The sequence below is a fragment of the Convolutriloba macropyga genome, chromosome 2 (assembly GCF_964194025.1).
Source record: "Convolutriloba macropyga chromosome 2, txConMacr16.3, whole genome shotgun sequence".
Taxonomy (NCBI): Eukaryota; Metazoa; Xenacoelomorpha; order Acoela; family Convolutidae; genus Convolutriloba; species Convolutriloba macropyga.
This window is the reverse complement of record NC_134469.1, coordinates 62,505,310-62,524,810: the sequence shown is the minus strand read 5'-3', so window position 1 is coordinate 62,524,810 and position 19,501 is coordinate 62,505,310. Positions and strand designations below refer to the sequence as shown.

Here is a 19,501-nt window from a genome sequence, read left to right as displayed (position 1 = left end):
AAATTTAGTAAAACCTCAAAAAGTAACTCAAAATTTCATTAAAATAACAAAAACTCACGAAGCCAAAAAAAACATGAGCGATTCCTTAAAAAGTTTTTGTTCATTGGTCATCTGTAAAATAAATTTGTTCGTCTGTAACATAAATTTTGTTCATTGTGCATCATTTGACTGTAAATGAGGTTTGTAATTAGCGCAACCTCGATATGAAAAGTGACTAGTCTCTTAGTGACTGAAAAAAAGTTTTCTAAAAAAAACAGCTCACAAACTGAACTCGATTTTTTTAAACAGTAAACTTCCCTATGAGACCAGAGCTTGCCTTTTTATCGCCTTTTGTCTAATGGCAGCACAAAATTTTTCCATTTTTTAGACTTAAATTTAATTTTGAATTAATATTTTTATAGAAAAAACATTAATTTGTACAAAAATTGCCCTCAAACGTGAACAAAATCATGCCAAATATGCCGTGTTCACACAAAATTTTGGACCTCGGTAACTCCTCGAAAGATACGAAATTAAAAAAAATCTTTTAGTTTCGAATTCTACGCTGGACGAGCTTATTTCTCTACTCACATTTCTCTACGATGAATATATCGATCGGCCAAAATTGACCGAACAAAAAACCCATTTGAGTATATAAATCCTCTCCCCCCCCCCCCCGCACAAGTAGGGTCGGAACAACAACTCACTTTGTCAGATATTTTTCATATAACAAGGTAGCTCTGTTAGATTGAATTAAATAGGACGCATAATTCAAAAATCATTAAGGATCAACTTCCTGTGATAAACCAACGTCTGAGATAGAACAAACGAAACAGCTGACCAACGTCATAGGAGATGCTCTCAAAGGAAAAGGAGAGGGGTAAATTCTAATAAACGGTTTTTCAACCTGAGAGTGATATTTGATAAAGGCTGCAATGCAGATGAAGAAAGTTTACAGATGTATTTAAAACAACTCGCTATCTAATATCGAGAACTTCAGTGTATAGAACTTGGATTCTTTGTCGTCGATGGAAAGTTAATCACGCTCTAATTAAACAACAGACAAATTATTCTCTGAAATAAAAGAGTACGGATTCCATTAGTAAAAAACAGTTATCTTTAGTGCTAGAAAAATTGAGTTCTCTTTTCTTTTCGGCATTTAGTTCGACTCCAAATCGATTCATGTTCAGATCTAAAATAAGATCTAAAGAATAGTTAAGGCTAATCATATAAACTATAGAATTTAAAAAAAAAATGCATTTTGCGTTTTTTGTTTTTGGTTTGTTTCCGAATCTAATGACCCATGAGGTCTTTTTGATCGATGAGTTTCCTTGACATTTCTCCCGTCCTATAAAAGAACAATTAGATAGTGACAATAAAAAGAGAATGCAAAATTGGTCGATGATTTTCCGGATTGATGTTTTTTCTTTTTCCAGCTTTTACTCGAAAATTTAAAGTCTTTTTTCCTAAATATTCACTCGAAGTTAAAAGATGTGTGCCCTGTTCTAGTCGTTGACAAAAAATTTTAAGAAAATTATATGAATCAAAACGTTTTTATTCGACAGAAAAAAGTCATATACATTTTTTAAAAAACAGTAACTGATTACACTCACCTTAAACGCAAATGATATAATTTCAAGCTGCTTACAGTCAAATTGCATGCGTATTTTCATAGAAACTGCTACTGGAGGTTAGAAAACACTAATCTCCAGCTCAAACACACAAAAAAATCTGATCGCCCAATCAAGGAAGATGCCCAATGGACAATCTAACCACACAGTATTAAAAAAACAACTGAAGGACATTTAATTAAGTTCCATTATGTACATAAGTGAATAAAATTGAATGAAATATGAGGTTAACTCACAATAAAACACCAAATATTACATCAAAGCACTGAAAAAATGCAGTCTGTAATAAAGGCACTCAAATTGGCCACAAAACACAGCACCTACCAGAACATGATATAAAACAACGACCATAATAAATAAAGGCTGTTAAGCTGACTGCGCAATATCAGGCTTCAAGTCAGAGTCGCCTGCCAGTGGTAACTCAGAGTCATTAACTCCCTGTTCCTCTTTTTCAGATATGTCAACCTCACCATCTACCCCTTTAGCATAACTATTCCTAAAATTGGACCCCATGGATTCTAAATCGAAATAAATGGTATCATCGTCGTCTTCACCTGAAGAACTCTCATCCTCCGAGGAATCATCATCATCCTCACCTTCCGAGTCAGATCCGTCAACGGACTCCTTTTTAATCTTTCGGCAGCCTCGAGGCAAGTTCTCATTTGGATCTTCTGAGGATTCCGCATCGTCTTCCAGTGGTATCAACTCGTATCCTTCAGCACAAGAAGAACCTGTACAGTCATCGGGGTCAGGTCCACTACACGTTTCTCCGTTGCAGGCCTCGTGGCACTTTTTGCACGCAAAGTAGCCAGGTTTATTAGCGCAGTACTTGCCATTCTCACATATCCTGAAAGCACAGACCTCAAGCAAGCATAAAAAACAACTGGCTCATGGGGATGAATTGATCTCAAACCACAAAATACGGTAAAAATGCAAAACTTCATCTTTCATGAATAACTTTCTAAATACGGCATTTCTAAGTAGTTTCCAATACGGTAGAAGTACAAAATAATCTTTCGTAAATACTTTTCTAAATTTCCTCAGCATCGTCAACTAATCGCCAGCGCTCAACAAATATGCAAACAAACAAACATAGCTGGCAGATTACCAGAAAACAGCCGCAATAGCTTTGCAGATCTGCAGTCTCAAAAAAAAACAGTAAAAAAGACAGACCAAAAAAAATCGTCTTTTTCATTGAAGGCTGATATGTTATATTTTGATTAAAAATCTGTATAAGTTTTTGCTGCCTCTATTAGCTGCTCTGAAATAACCTTCATTTAGAGTGACACACACCCATTTGACCTTATCTCTTTGAATAAAAGTAAATAGAAGTCAATTTCAAAGTGAGGAAGTCATTTTTGAGAGTGAGGTAAGTCAAGTGTGACCAAAAACTTAATCACGCGAATGAACAAAAAACTCGCACCATTAAGAGTGAAAAATGAGGTCACGCACGCACTCTAGTTGCAATTGCATGAACGAATGAACAAAGGGCAGATTTGAAGTGGTTGTGACGTCATATGGTCGTCACAAAAATCGCAACGACGAAATAAAAAAACCACGAGAAGGCCAATAATAGACCAGCTATCGCTGTGCGGCTATTAAAAAGTTTTTGCTGCCTCTGTTAGCTGCTCTCTAATACTCTAATAAACTTTATTTAGAGTGACACACACCCATTTGAACTTATATCTTTGAATTAAAGTAAATAAAAGTCAATTTCAAAGTGAGGAAGTCATTTTTGAGAGAGGTAAGTCAAGTGTGACCAAAAATTTAATCACGCAAATGAACAAAAAACCTCGCTCCACCAAGAGCGAAAAATGGCGTCACGCACGCACTTCAGTTGAAATTGCATGAACGAATGAACAAAGCAGATTTGAAGTGGTTGTGACGTCATATAGTCTTAACAAAAATCGCGACGAAATAAAAAACATACCAGGACAAGTCCTGAAATACAATTCAAAGAATTTAATGAAAAACTCAGACGAACTCTACCTGACCAGCAGATCAATTGAACAATGCCAGCCAGAACACAAAAATCATCAAAAAATTGAGAAACTAAAAGAATCAAAACTAAACAAAAATATACTCATTGCTAAAACTCTTGAAGCTTTTAAACCTAAGGCAAGATTTCTTCCCTTTAAAAATACCTATTTCAAAAATATGTTCAAAACCAATTTTTGTTTCTGAAATCGGTCCAGTATTATATCTGCAAGACCTGAAAAATATTCATTGGCCCTTGAAGATCGATTAACTCAAAAATGACCAAAAAATTTAAGAAAAAAAATCAATTGCGAATTTTGAGGAAATGTTGCTGAAAATTGTGATATAAATATCTTCAGAATCATTTCTGTGTCTCTAGAGGCTATCCAGTAATCCAAATCCAAGCTTTAAAAAACTCATTGGCTCATAGATCGATAGGCAATAAATTTTAGAAAAAATTTGAAACTTCACAAAATAGACAGTTAAAAAACACTGAAACCTGCACAGAATTACACACTTTTATTAGAAAGCCGATAGTTCATAGAGCGACGCGGTGATAATCCAACAGAAAAAATGATTAGACAGAAAAGAAAAACTCAATTGATTTTTCAACAAATTGGTTCCAAGGCCAAAAACCAATAGCTGTCTACAAAGAACTCATACAATCGCACTTCTTCGCCATTAAAACTCATTTATCACTTTTTGTTTGCAATTGCTACGAAGAACTATGAGACAAACAAGGAACATCGCGGCAAACTTTCGCAGCTGAACAAAAACACTCCCATTAGGACTGTTTTTTCACTGCACTTTGTATGTAGAAAAGAAATTCGTTCTATGAAAATGTTGAAAGCCATTCAATTAACCCCTTAGCAACATTTAATAACAGACTATCAAACCCTGGATGAGGTTACCTGGCTACTGAGGCAAGAAAAAATAAATAAAATACAAATGTTTTGAAAAACTTTTGCAAATTCTATCAAAAAACTTCAAAAAGTCGAAAGGTTAAATTGTTGACAACAAATCCATTGAAACTAAAAACCATGCAATAACTTTTTATCAGAACGTGGAATAGGTTTTCTCGCATTTGAGAATGGACGAATATCAAAAACTGACAAAAACTTCAAGAAACCTTAAAAAAATGCAGATTTTATTTAAAAAAATGCTAAAATTCGGTACATTTAAATTTTAAAAACCATTCCATTGTTACCAGAAACTATGCAGTGCCCTATTAACAAACCTCAAAGGAGATTGCCTGGACCCTGAAGCTGGAAAAACTGAAAAAATGAAGAAAAATTTCAAAATCCTGAAAATGCGAATTTTGTCAAAAAATATGAAAAAAACTGTTGAAGTTTCGAAAAAAAAATGCTAAAATTCATAATGGCAAAAAGTTGAAAACCATTCCATTACCACTAGAAACTGTGCAGTAATCTACCATCAAACCCTAGAGGAGGTTTCTGGACACCTAGGGCTAAAAAACTCAAAAAATGAGAAAAGTTTTCAAAAAACCTGAAAAAAATTGCAAAAATTAGTATCATTTTTGTGTTTGTGTTTGTAGTACCAAAACAAATAGCTCAAAAAATGGTCATAACAGGCAATTTTGTCTCGCAAAAGGCCTTCATCAACTTTTAAAAACTTCAACCTAAGACTAATCAAACTTAAAACTCAAAAAAATCACAAACACAAAAAACATGAAAAATTGCACCATTTTGAGCCCAAAACCTCTAATGAAACTTAATGCCCGCTGGGCTTTACCTGTTTATCCCGTTTTGAAAGATCGAAGTTATTGAAAAATGTGTGAACACATCTTAAAAAAAACAGCGCACCAATACAATTCAAATTCTTTGAATTATAAAAAAAACTAAGAGAAGCGCAATAATAGCCCCAGCCATCGCTGTGCGGCTATTAACCAACGTCTTTGTTCCATAAAGCCGATAGGAGACAAAAACTCTACTATTTCATTTATAAAAATGCTCGAGTGAAGAACCCACAACAATACAAGGAACTAAAAATACAATACCCCAAATACAAAAACTGCCCTGCTTTCACTTCATACTTCCTTAAATATTGGTGCACCATTCACATACTATTGATTCCATTTCTTTTCTCCTTACGTCAATCCGGTCAGGGGGCGCGCACCCTAGTCCACAAGACAAAAATATTTAAACAAAGATGAAATTTTTGTTTTCAAGCGTGAAAAAAACAGGTTCAGCATTGATGAGGATTCGGTTCACTTTCATATTCACGTAATTATGATAAAACAATAAGACACGTACATTTTCTTTTGATTCTTCTTGTTGGCAATCGATCACATCCCGTTTGAAACAAAACACGCTGAGATTTCTTGCGTTTGAAAAACGTCGATACCGAGGACACAACGTAGGGGCTTTTGCTGTTATTGCCTATCTCCAATCAAACACTTCGAGAATTTCCTAGGTTTAAAAGCTACATTTTCTGGAATGACAGCATAACAACGGGATCCAGATACTTCTTTATACAATGAGGCCGATTCCTTCACTCCGACAGCGGCATTTCCTACTCGGCTTTCAGGGCCTCGTCATCGTATCTCTAACAATCGGTTTTGTTTGAAAAACAAACTTTACTTCTGAGTAGGAGCAATTGAAATCACTCAAACAAGAAGAAGTGCGTAAAAAGAAAGAAAACGTAAAAAACTGATTGATGTCAGAAAACTTTTTAAAATGCGAACTTTTTTAAGTCATTTTGTTGCTACACATACTCCTGTTACTTAATGAGAGGAAAGAGGGGCTAGTATCAATACAAACAAGCACTAGAGATGTAACTGTAACTTATTAGAACAAACTTCAAGTAGCGGGCATCTAAAGATGGTCTACCTGGGTTTATCCCGTTTCTATTTTTGATTTCATTTTTTGACTCCGTTCAGTTTAGATTGTTTTGCTCATACTGAGCAAAGAATGAAACAAGACTAAAAAAGTCAAAAAAAAACTTTCATGCAAAGTGGTCAATAAGCTGTGAACAAAAGTTAAAAAAACTTATTCGACGACGTGAAAAAAACAGGATAGCAATAATAGCCTGCGAGGGCGGCCATTAAAAATTTCAACACGAAAGGGCGAAAAAAATGAATATTTTTAAAACAAAAAGCTCCCCTAGTCAAAATACCAGTCTTAAAAAAATACTGAAACTTCCACAGAATTACACAAGTTTTATTAGAAAGCCAATAGTTCATAGAGCAACGCGGTGACAAGCCAACAGAATAAAAAGTTTAGACAGAACAAAAACTCAAATGATTTTTTTCCAAAAAATTGGTTCCAAGGACAAAAACCAATAGCTGTCTATAAAGAACTCAAACAATCGCACATATTCGCCATTAAAACTCATTTATCACTTTTTGTTTGCAATTGCTACGAAAAACTATGAGAAAAACAAGGAACGCCGTGGCCAAACTGTCGCAGGTGAACAAAAAAATCCCCCTAGGACGGAAAACTCATTCCAACACTGTCTTTTCATTTCACTTTGTATGTAGCAAGAAAAAATAACACGTAATAACTCGCTTTTAGCTCCTTTTCCTCATTCAACGTGATTAAAAGCACCTTTCTTATTTGTCTTCTCACTGATGCCAAAACTTTACACACCATGGTAACAAAAAGTCGCCAGATATCTGAAAACCCAAAACTGGAAGCAGCCAGCAAAAAATATACTGTCTTCAGTTAATTGTAGGAAAAGCAAACAGAAAATAAATTTGAATTCCTCGGCTAAAAAGAAGTTTTAAATAGCCCCGCTATCACTTCGCTGCTATTTTGAACAGAAAATCACAACACCTCTTCGAACGTAAAGAGTGTACATTTTAAAATTCCTCTTTGGGTAATTAACCAAAAGTCATCTTGAAATCTAAAAGCCACACGTTGAGACAATCAACAGAAGTCCCAGCTATAATTTCACTGCCCATCTACCACATCTTTCATATAGCACATAGTTTCAGTATAACAATGATCACCCACCCCTCGATGTACTATTTTTGATTTATCATTGACATATTTTCAATCAACTTACGATCAGTCGAATTACGCCGACGAATTGCTCCCAAACGACATGCGGGTCATTTAATTCAAGTACAGTAGCCTAAATAATTTTCTGTTTATGGGTGCAAAAACATCCGACCAAGAAGGGATTTGCATGCACCACCGACCTCCAGAGTCCTCGACTTAATCATTAAAGACTCGGCTACCAGACCCTTCTGATTACCTATGCAACAATTGCTTTTATTTTAGCAACAAACTTAACTTCGGAATGAAAGCAAATGAGATCACTCAAAAATGTAAATAAGAGTTTTACACAAGCGTTTTACACAAGTTTTCCACAAGAGCTTTTAGAGATCACTCAAAAACGTTTTACACAATCGTGAAAAATACTTGAAAAGTCAAAAGATGTTCTAGAACAAAAGCGCATAGAGTCAAGCAAAATTCTTGCATAAAAAAGACACAGGTTGACAATAATTGCCTGAAACTTCGTTCGAGAGCAACTAATCACACGTTTTACTAACTCGGAATTCTCGGGGTTACTGCACTCATCAATGTCAACACATGCAGAGGTAGTGTCATCGTCCACTTCTCTTTTGTAACCTCTCGCACACTCCTCACAGAAAGGCGCCTTGTGCCCAGCATCGCAGTTGCAGTTACCTAAAACAAACATCTCTAGACTTAAGACAATTAGCAGTCCATGGAATATCAATTGCAGTAAAATTTCAGTATCATCATACTTTTTGAAACAACTGTAAACGCCTTTTCGCAATACAGGGCTCAAGTACATAGCAGATTTTGTCTTACTGAGTTCTAGAATCCATAACTTTTATAACGCAACCAAGTTGGAATTTCTAACCAGTCCCGCTCCTAGTGCCATTCCCGTTGCATGAACCATGTCCTGAACAAATAAGTGACGCAAGGTTTTCATTCGAATTGTCAGCCGTTAAATGATCAATGCCGGGATCCTGCTGTTGCTCATCATTCCTAATACTGTTGCATGCAGTACATTCTGGTCCGAAGAATCCATAGGGACAGCAAGACTTGAGCAGAGCCACACAGAGATACTCTTCCAGCTCATTAGTGCCCTCTTCTGTGTTCAGATGATCCCAGTGTGAGTACCAAAACTCCTCTAGATTCTCCTCGACCTAAGTCCCGCAGGTAAAAACGATATTAACATAGCCGGCAGATTGCCGGAAAATAGCCGCGATAGACGTTTGTGACCTTCCATGAATTGAAACAAGCAAAGAAATAAGATAGACAGATTGACCACCAGTCCTTTAATAGACCACTAGACTCGGACTGTCATTTAGATTCGCACTGTCATTTCAATGAGACACAAACGCTCTATCAGAAAAAAGCCCTAATGGAGCATTTTCAAAATAATAATTGAAATAATCTTTTACTAAATGTTCACAAAAGTTCATTAAGCGAGTTCAGAAGTCAGTTTTTTGAGTAAGATTTATTTAGCTTTGACCTGACAAAAAATAGGCCGTGTTAGATGTCCGATGAGAATAATTAGTTTGACACCATTGAGATTAAGCAATTTTACAAGTACAAAAAAACAAGCAAGACTAAAAAATCAGATCTATTTTTTAAAGAGATGGTCAAAATCAAAAACTACTTCTAAGAACTCACGCCACTAATCAAATTCCCTTGTTTCTCATTATCAACTGATGAAACCTGTCATTAATGAGGTAAGTGATACGACAGCAATAAGTTTAATAAATACTTGCAAAACTCAAAAATTCACTCACAATTTAAAAAAAAAACGGGCAGCGCATAAGTCAAAGAAAGCAATAGCTATGAATTGAAACCATTTTAAACAAAAAAAATTTTAGAAACCAATGAAAACGGTCAATAACGGACAGATATTAGATAACAAAAACTCCCAAAACTCAAAAACTCTATAATGTTTCTTAAAAACAATTGATGTCAAAGTCATAGAAGGCATCAGCGTTGAACAGATACAATTTAATCGACTAAGATAACCCTTATTAGCAACCTATTAAGTCTTATTAATGAGAATAAAGGATAAAACAAAATTACAAAAGTAGAACAAAAACTGGAACAATAACTGTGCGAAAAAAGTAGTGTCCGAGTCATGAAAACTAACAAGCTATTAACTCGGACCATTAGTTAGGTTCTTTTGTGCCTCGTTATCAACCAATGAGACCTGTCATTGATGATAATAAGTGCTAAGACAACAGAAATAATTTTTGAAAGAGGGCAAAATCAAATATTCTTCAATGTTTTTGACAAAATGTTCAGGTCATAAAAAGTGCCAGCTGCCCATCGATGAATTCTAGCAATTTCAACTAGGCGCAATTAGATAACATATGTAACATACTAAAAGCACTCCAGGAAACGAAACTCTGAAAACTGAAGTCAAATTAACGCACGTGAAAAAACTCCACTTTAGGGATAGTTTGGAAAAAATCACGCCTTAAACCTACTCGAAATTTCGCTCCCTTTAGTACTTCGGCGTAACTAAAATCACCACTATAATTTGACTTCTCATTGACGTGAAAAAGCCGAAAAAAACGTGAACAGATCTTAAAAAACAGTACACCAATACATTCCAAATCCTTTCGATTGTAAAAAAAAACCACGATGCCCCCAATAATAGCCGCCATCGCTTCGCGGCTATTAAAAAACAATTAATGGCACGAACTCCTTGGACAAAAATTTCAATACGCCACTTTATCTACACACATTATCTACACTCCAACGGCATTTGGCATTGTTCTCACTTTTAATATTTCGTCAACATCGAGTAATCACATTGTTTCTAGAGGTTTAAACAAAAAATGGCCGTTTAAGTAGCTGACGGCGCCTATTATTCATCACGTTTTATTAGTCATCGGCTATTAATAAAGATCAATTATTACGTAAAACAAATTACATTAACAAGAAATGTAACCTGTTCTAAAAGTCGACTGAGTTGTGACTTTTTGGCACCAAATATCTTGTCAGTGATCTCAATTAGCCGCACTTCACTCTTGCGGTATTCCTTCAGGTTCTTCACTTCCCAGTCAGTATCCCCTCCCTCGTACAGACCTCTATCTGTCGCCTAGCCAAACAAACCTCCATCATTTCATAATCAAACGAGGACAGTAACTACAGTCCCTACACACTTCGCTCAAAGGCCATAAGTAGGCGTCTTTTTTTAATACAGGCAATTTTTTTCAAAATAGTTGAATTGCTAACGCAGAACAAACAGAAGACAGAGATACCTTGAACTCGTCGATGAACATCTTGACCAGTTCTCGACAGTCCTTGCACTGTCCGTCCAGTTTGGCACCATTTGCATGTACTGCTAACGGGAATGAAAGAAGGAGAATTGAGTAGAAAACAGATAGCAACCAATGAAAAGAGACAGCAGGTTTTAGTCTAAGATACGCCAATTTCATTCCCCAATCCAAGGAGACAGACCTCGTGGTCTTGGGCGCCGCTAGCCATCCGTTGCCCCGCATTCATCAACAGCCTGAAAACATTTCAAATAGCAGAAGGCGCGTCCCATTAGGGAGCAAAAATGAAAAATTGAACACAGCAATGAGATAAAAACATACGCGCATGACGCCGCTCAATTGAATTCAGCTTCTTTAAAATCTAAACAATAGCAAATTATATCTCTCAAAAGGAAAAAAATGTCGTCGTAGATTACAGCAAAAACTAATTCGAATGACCTCACATTCAATGCCGACAGTTCGCAAAAATTGATGCTAAATTTAAATCTAAAACTGAAAAAAAAACAGCAGAACAAGTCTTAAACAACCACATGGACACAAAAAAATACGATATCGGTTCGAAAGTGCTGAAACATCAAAGCGATCAAAAAAGTTATTTCCGTTTACATTTATCACAAAATGCCCACTAACTACAAAAACAGCAAAACACTTTTAAAACCAGTAGTACAGACTAATGGAATCAATTCGGTAAGAACAAACCAGCTTAAACTAAAAAAAAGAGGCTCACTGATGTGCATTGGCACATAATTTTCCCAACCCACAAATCCACACTCTCAGCATAACTGTCTACCAATAGAAGCAGAGAAGGATGTTAAAAAAATAATGCAAACAGTAAAAATTATGTTTTAAAACTTGAAAGAATGAAAAAAGTCCAGACGCGTATACGAAAAATGGTTAAGCTCAATTTTCGCAAGAACTTCTTTTTACTAAAACGATTACTAAAACAAACGAAACGACAAAAAAAAGAATTCAATCATAGTGCAATTTTGTCAAGAAAAATAAATTAAAAAGTAAACAATTAATTTTACCAGACATAATGCGATTCAGAAATTAACCTTTATCCCGTTTTCCATTTAAATCGCAAATAGTATTGGTTTTTAGGTGACAGCATCATTATCATTAAACCTATCTGCCCTCTATTTAATTTTGACTAGATTTAAAATTCTCAATTTATTGTGCAGACGTCTATAAAGTACCCTAATAATATAAATATAACCTGAAAATGCAAATTCAGATCAGATTTAAATAGAGGTTACTCAAATTAGATAACCACAAGAAAATGCAGCTTTCCGTCAGTAAAATCAGCGAAAAGTTGGACTCACTAATTGCATCAGACATGTCATTAATGAGACGAGACAAGTAGTGAAAACAACTGTTGCTGGCATATGACCAAAACTAAACTATTTATTTATTCAAACAAAAAACCATTAACTGGCAAAATAGCCGCGATAACTTTCTAGATCTGCAGTTTTGAAAAAAAATTAATTCTTTTCATTAAAGGCTGAGGTATTATATTTCGATTAGGAATCTGTATAAATTATTGCTGCTTGTGTTAGCTACTCTTAATCAGCAATCAAATTGAATGGCACACACTAAATTGACCTTATTTCATGGAACTAAAGTAAAAAAGTCAATTTCAGATTCCGGAAGTCATTGTTGAGAGTGAAGTAAGTCACGTGACCAAAAACTTCATCACGCGAATGATTAAAAAAAACTCGCTCCACTAAGAGTGAAAAATTACGTCACGCACGCAATTCAGTTGAACTTGCAAGAACTAATGAACAAAAAGTAGACAAAATAAAAAACCAAGCGAAGGCCAATGATAGCCTCAGCTATCGCTTCGCGGCCATTAATAACACATTTATCTTATGCAAAGCGTTTCAGTAGCAAGGAATTAGATTTCTGCTAACGACATCAACAAAAACTTACAACAACAAAAAAGTGAGGGGCAAAAATCTTACAAAGAACTTTCAAAAGGACTCATTCAAAAGTTTCAATTCTGCCTCCTTAGAAAAGCCAGTTGACTTGTCAACAATAAGCCTGTGATAAAACAGAAGGAAAAAAATAATGTCAATTCAAATAGCGTCAATTTAATGTCACCCAGCCACATGTCAAAAGCGTGAAATGTTTATCCAATGAAAAAAGAATGTCGACTCACATGTGCTTCTTCACTTAGCTATGAGGACTTTAACTAAAGAAATTAGTACGAGACGAGTAAAATATCAACAAAACGGTCAGAACTCAGAATTCACTTATATTTCTTCGAAAATAATTAGTGTCACAGAAATAAAAATTAACTACTATGATTGATTAGCCTCATTTACGACAATATATCAACCGATGCGACTAGAGCGATTTTTTTAAAAAAAGTTTCAAAGCAACGAATACCATGAACTGCTGAAAAATATAATAACATCATTAAAGCCATTAATATTCCATGAGACTCTGTCAAGCATGAAACTCGGTAACAGAAAGGAAAGAAAAAAGCAAAAGAAAGCTAAATTGCGGCACGTCAAAAAACGCATTGACAAAAAGCAACACCTCAAAGCAACACCTGGAGCCAAATAAAGAGAAAAAAAAACAAAATGAGCGCCAATTTCGATTATTTTTATATCCAGATTTTTGAACATTTCGCAGCCCAAAATTAGTCAGTTTTAACATAGAGAAGGATGACAGAAAAACACTCAGAAATTCTTTTCAAAGCATAGCGATGCGAGGGCCCAAAAAGATATCAAATGTCACTTCCGATCATCACAAGAGAGTTTTTCATCTAAATAATATGTTAAAGCAAACAAATTTCAAGAGAAATATTTCAAAAAGCTATCAAATGTCAAGGGAATCATGATACATGTCGCAGAAAATTTGACAACCAATCAACAAACTAGAAAACGAAGCGCCCTAAAACGATTCAGATTTTTGAACTGTAAAAGCTAAGTCCCAACTCAAGCAAGTGACGAAGGTCTGCAGACAAATGGCCTCTAACGAATACCAGTTCACTTCATGAACAGTCCAAAATTGCACAAATATAGCCGGGAGATTGTCAGAAAAAAAGCCAAGACAGCTTTGTAGATCTGCAGTCTCAAAAAGATAAAAACAGACCAAAAAAGAAATTATCTTTTCATTAAATATTGATATGTTAATTTTTGATTAAGAATCTATATAACTTATTCCTGCTTCTGCTAGCTGCTCTTAAACAACATTCAAATAGAATGACACACATACAAAATTGACCTTACTTCCTTGAATAAAAGTATAAAAAAGTCTCTTTGAGAGTGAGGAAGTCATTTTTGTTTACGTAATAATTTTTTTCTCTGCTTGACAAAAATCGATCAGGGTTGATTTCATTTCCGTCGTTTCCTTTGTTCTAGTGTTCATTCTAGCGAAACAAAGAAGCTTAATCTCACTGACTAAACCCTGTTTTCTTTCCACGTCTGTCCTAATTCAAGATCTCGAAAAGTTAAAACATAGCTGGTAGATTGCCACAAAAAGCCGCAATAGCTTTGTAGACCTGCAGTCTCAAAAACATAATAACAGAAACAGCCCAAAACTTTTTAAATGCTGAGATGTTATGTTTTGATTCGGAACCTGTTTAGTTTATTGCTGCTGCTATTAGATGCCCTGAAATACCCGTCAATTATAGTGACAAAACCTCAATTGACTTAACCTCTTTGAATTAAATCAAAGAAAAGTCAAATTGGGAGTGAAGAAGTCATTCGAGTGAGGTAGGTCACATGTGACCAAAATTTTAATCACGCGAATGATCAAATAATTCGCTCCAAAAAGAGTGAAAAATGACGTCACGCATGCAATTCAGTTGAAATTGCATGAACAACTGAACAAAAAGCAGACTTGAAGTGATTGTGAAGTCATATGGTCGTAACAAAAATCTTGACGAAATAAAAAAAACCAAGAGAAGGCCAATAATAGCCTCAGCTATCGTTTTGGCGGTTATTAAAAAATGTCATTATTCGCGGCTAATAAAAAATGACCCCCTGGAAAGAAAAAGGACACAGAAACAATCAACATTTTCCAAAGGGTCGGAAGGTGCTCTAATTTCGTTAGGACCATTACGCTTAACACTAATTTCAATTAGTCGTAGCTCAAATGAAATTTGATAAGATAGAAATTTGATGGGCTAAGAACTCCATCAAGAATTCCATCAAATGAAATTCGATGGGCTAAGAACTTAAGGATTGGCCTTAACAGTTGAAACCGTTCATTTGACTTTTCACTTCTGACCTTTAGGGCATCCACTGCATTGCACAAAAGATTTGAACGAATTCTTAACTCAATTTAGGAACACTGAGTGACGTAAGTCTGGGTGCAGCATTTCCTGTGAATGAAATGAACAAATACTCCATTATACTCAATTTGAAGAAAAATGGGGAAATGAGGAAGCGAATTCTGGTAACATCATTCTTGAAAGTTCTTCCGAAGTTGAAAATCTAAAACGTAGATGACAAACTACCGCAAACAACTCGAAGATTCCTTCAACATAATCGCTGAATTCACCTTACCTATATTCGCAAAGATCAAAGAAAGCAGAAAAAAATATTAAATTGCTAAAAACTAAAGAGTTTTGAAAATTGCAGTCAAAACTTTTAGTTTTTATGGGTGTTAGTTAGGAGGGGGTTATGAAGGTTTGAGGGTAGGCTGCTGGGGGTGGATTTAGGTAGTTGGGGTAGGTAGATAGGTCGAGGGGTATGTAAATAGACAAGTGGGTGTTGAGGGTGCACGGAGGCGTAGATAGGTTAGATTGGGGTCTCAGTTGTTTGAATAATGGAAAGGGACTATTACGGAAACAAATTCCTCAAAGTGATCGTTCGACCTTATATATAACGAGTAGTTCTTAATTACTATATTTAAAAAGCTAAGCTACTGCTAGAGCCCAAAGTTCGGGCTCAACAACCTTGAATTCAAATCAAGAAGCTTGCTTAAACTAAAAAAAAACTTGTACAATACCAATTCTCCTTTCCGAGTCGTAGAAAATATTTGCAATAAATCTTGTGATAGTTAAATTCTTACCAGAAAATACTGAAAATATGATACAATAAAAAAATGCAATTGACAAAACTGAGGAAAGTAAAGAAACAAATTTTCTGAAATTACTTCACATATCTTAAAATCATAAGCCGCTATTGCTTCAATAATTTCAGAAACTATTCTGAAACCATAAAAAATCTGCAATGAATTAATTCTATTTAGATAAACATCAAAATAAAACATTTGAAAAAAAGCTCCCATCAACCATAAACGCAATAAAACTTCGCTTTAAAAACACGCATAGCATCGAAATTCACTACTACAAATTCGCTTTATTGAATTCTTAACTATTATTCAGAAAAAAGTGTTTTAGTTAATATTTGACCTCACTCAAATCCTTAGTTAGTCAACAAAGAAAACCTGCTTCCACAATCAATTCAATATTTAAAAAATCATTTGTCAAATAAGAACTTAGGTGAGCATGGATCATGGGAGAGCGCAACCACTGAACTGCAATTCAAACGAACAAAAAGTGAAGTAGAAGTCAAGTTACAGCACGCGAACAGGAGTATTTTGTTCACGTGCGCCAAAAATTTTAAATATTAGGTAGAAAGACTTTAAACCTTGAAAAAATTTATTTACCTTGGTTTCTTTGCTGTCAATATTTGCTTTCAACAAAAATAATCCATTCTGTGAGCAGAGCTCAGCTTAAAAACATACCCGGCAGATTGATTAGCCGCCATTGATTCCCATAACACCATAACACAGAAAATTAATGAAATAATTGATCGCTGTTACAAAACCACTTTTTAAAAGCGGACTATTTTAATTGGATTTTGTTGTTTCATAATAAAAGCATACAGAGGCCAATATCAATGCCAAAAAGAATTAGAGATGCTAACTAAAACTTATAACATCAAAATTCAAGTAACGGGCATCTAAAATTGGACTTTGCTGAGCAGCAGCTCTTTAAAATCGCATTGAATAGAATGAGCGAAGAATGAAACTAGCCTAGAGAAGTCACGAAAATTTCAGGCAAAATATTGAACAAGCAAAAAAGAGTAAAAACTTATACGGAAAGCAATAGGGAGATCAAAATAGACAACAAACATAGTATATTATTTCTCACCAAAAAAAAGTTTCATACCAACGAAACTTATATCACTTGGTATCTAAACAACCCCTAAGAAATAGGTGTTACTCAAATCCCACAAAGCAGTCACAGAAAACAGGAGGCGAAAAATCGCTTAAAATTACGTAGATATCAGCAAAATAGATGAGAAACCTCCAAAAAACTAAATAAAAAGCCGCATGAGAACAAAAAAAATCTGGCTGAATTTTTTTCACAACTCAATTTCTCGCGCCCTCCAAAAAGTGGTATGAACAAAAACAACTTTTTGTTCCGTTCTCCATTTTTGTCAGCAACCATACCAATCCAAACTTTTTAACGCGTTTCATTTCCTGCTTGAAAAATCACTCCAATAAAATTGATGGGGGTGGCGTATTAAAGCTATCAAGGATAATCAAGAACCTCCTCGGCAACCGGAGCTTCTATGTAGAATTGCAGGGAACAATCAGCAGATGGAGATACCAGAAGAACGGACTGCCCCAGGGGACCCGTTCTGGCACCTATCCTTTTAACATCTTTTCATTAACGACCAGCCTATGCCCAAAGAGACAAAAAAAATCTCTTCGCAGATGACAAAGCCATTGCCTGCCAAAGATAGGACTTAACGCAAACTAAAAAAACCCTTGAAAACGCCCTGGATGAGCTTGGCCGGTACTATGAAGAAAAAAATCTTCGCCCAAACCCCTTTAAAACGGAAACAAGCGTCTTCCACCTAAAAATCAAGCTGGCTGCAACCAGGCTCAAAATCAACTGAAATGGAGTGGAACTGAAACACTCAGAGTTCTCTAAATACCTGGGTGTAGCACTAGATCGAACACGTATAAGAAACATTGCAGAAACGCAGCTCAGAAAGTGGCGCCCGAAACAACCTGTTGAAAATATTGACATCTGCCTGGTGGGGCGCAAACCCGAACGTGCTGCGAACGACTGCACTAGTGCTCTGTTTGCAGCTGATTATGCGTGCCCTGCCTGGTCGCCATCCAGTCACTATAACAAAGTGAATATAGTCCTGAATGAAACTTGCCGGAGGATCACAGGATGCATTAAGACCACGAAGATCAGCAAACTCCACGCACTGGCTGGAATAAGCCCACCGAGATGAGGGAAGCAGCTACCCGAAGAGAAAAATGAAAACCATAACTTCAGGACAAAAAATGGAACCTCTTGAACGGACTGAGAAGAGAAAACCTACCACCGTTAGAGGAAAGCCTACCACCAGGAGGGCAGCTCTCTTGGAAAACATGGAAAAGCCTGAACAGGTTGAGCAGAAGCAGGGAGATGCCGAGAGACCCTGCACAAATGGGGAACAGTGGATAGCCCACTGTGCGACTCCTGAAAGCATGACACACCTGAACAAGTGCACGCTGAGAACAGCAGTGACAACATCCGACCTCTGGTGCGCAAATGCAAAAGCAATCCAGCTGGCCCAGGAAATCGAGAACTTCATTCAGATTGTGGATACGAAGAAGAAGGTGGTATATTAGGCCGAAACTCGATGAGGCGCACAAATTTTTGTAGCCATTAGGCAAAAATTTTGAAGTAAAGTTTTCTGGACATTCACTTAAGTATGGTACAACGTATTCTATAACGTATTCAAGTGTTATTAACAAATTTCCTTACATGAAAAAGAGTAAAACATAACTGATAATTGTCGGAAAAATTGCTCTCGAACGACTAGTGGGAGCTCTAATCAATTGCAGCCTGTTTCAGTCGGGGAAGTCTAAATGGGAGTAAGAAGTTCAATAGTGGGCTTCAAATAACCACAGAGGTGAACATATACCACTATTAAGACTTAAAGTAAAAAATTGCACCAGCTTCGGCGCACTTTTCATTTGACTTTTAGTATCCAATTGCCGCCAATTGAGCTCAGCTGCTTGAAATTGTGATTGAGAGAGAATTTCAGATCACGCGAAACGCAAAACGTCAAGGGCGTCAAAGTCACTCAAAAAGTCAAAACGGTCAAGCAAAAATTTTGCATAAAAAGGACACACGTTTACAATAATTGCTATGAACTTCGTTCAAGAGCAATTAATAAAGCACATTTATAACCATAACATTTATAACAACATAGCCGGCAGATTGCCGGAATAGCTGCGAAATAGACTTGCATGCCGTAAAATACAGATGGAAAAAGATACAGAAGTGAGTTGATAATAGTTATCGCCGCCGCCTACAAAACTTACAAGTTTATTTCAAAGGAGGTTGTTTTTGGGTGCAAAAAAATTTTCCCTGTCGCGTCTCGAACCGGCGATCTCCGAATTAACAGCCAGTCGCCTTAACCACTCGGCTGTCGGACCTACAATCAAATTTGTTTTAGGAACAGATTCTGTTTCTGAATAACCGCAATTTAGGTCACGCAGAAAGCGTGAAATCAAGCGCGAAAAAGCCATTTAAGCAGTGACGAGACAGAATGTTCTAGAACAAATGTAAAACGAAAATGAAGCGTCAGACGACGAAACAAAAAAAACCAAGAGCACCGCAATATAGCTACGCTCAGCTTACAGCTTCGCAGCTATAATAACAAAATGAGCTCGTTTTTGTAAGCTATTATCGTGTACC

The 19,501-nt window shown here is 36.0% G+C and overlaps 2 protein-coding genes across 4 annotated transcripts in view; one reads left to right on the top strand and one right to left on the bottom strand.

Moving 5' to 3' along the window:
* The window catches only part of LOC142334586 (uncharacterized), a 270,416-nt gene that overhangs the window by 58,656 nt on the left and 192,259 nt on the right, over positions 1–19,501 (top strand). The window lies entirely within an intron of this gene.
* Positions 1–19,501, bottom strand: part of LOC142334583 (cysteine-rich with EGF-like domain protein 2-A) — a 31,905-nt gene that overhangs the window by 6,053 nt on the left and 6,351 nt on the right. Inside the window, exons 2-6 of one of the 3 annotated variants that reach the window (XM_075382723.1) lie at positions 10,816–11,068; positions 10,503–10,652; positions 8,439–8,727; positions 8,104–8,239; positions 2,165–2,457 (exon numbers count right to left, since the gene is read on the bottom strand). In XM_075382723.1, the coding sequence (XP_075238838.1) occupies positions 2,165–2,457; positions 8,104–8,239; positions 8,439–8,727; positions 10,503–10,652; positions 10,816–11,055 (1,108 nt within the window). In that variant the 5' untranslated portion in view covers positions 11,056–11,068. Of the gene's footprint in view, positions 1–1,770; positions 2,458–8,103; positions 8,240–8,438; positions 8,728–10,502; positions 10,653–10,815; positions 11,069–19,501 lie in introns of those variants that run through there. The other 2 variants (XM_075382725.1, XM_075382724.1) reach the window with 2 other exon arrangements.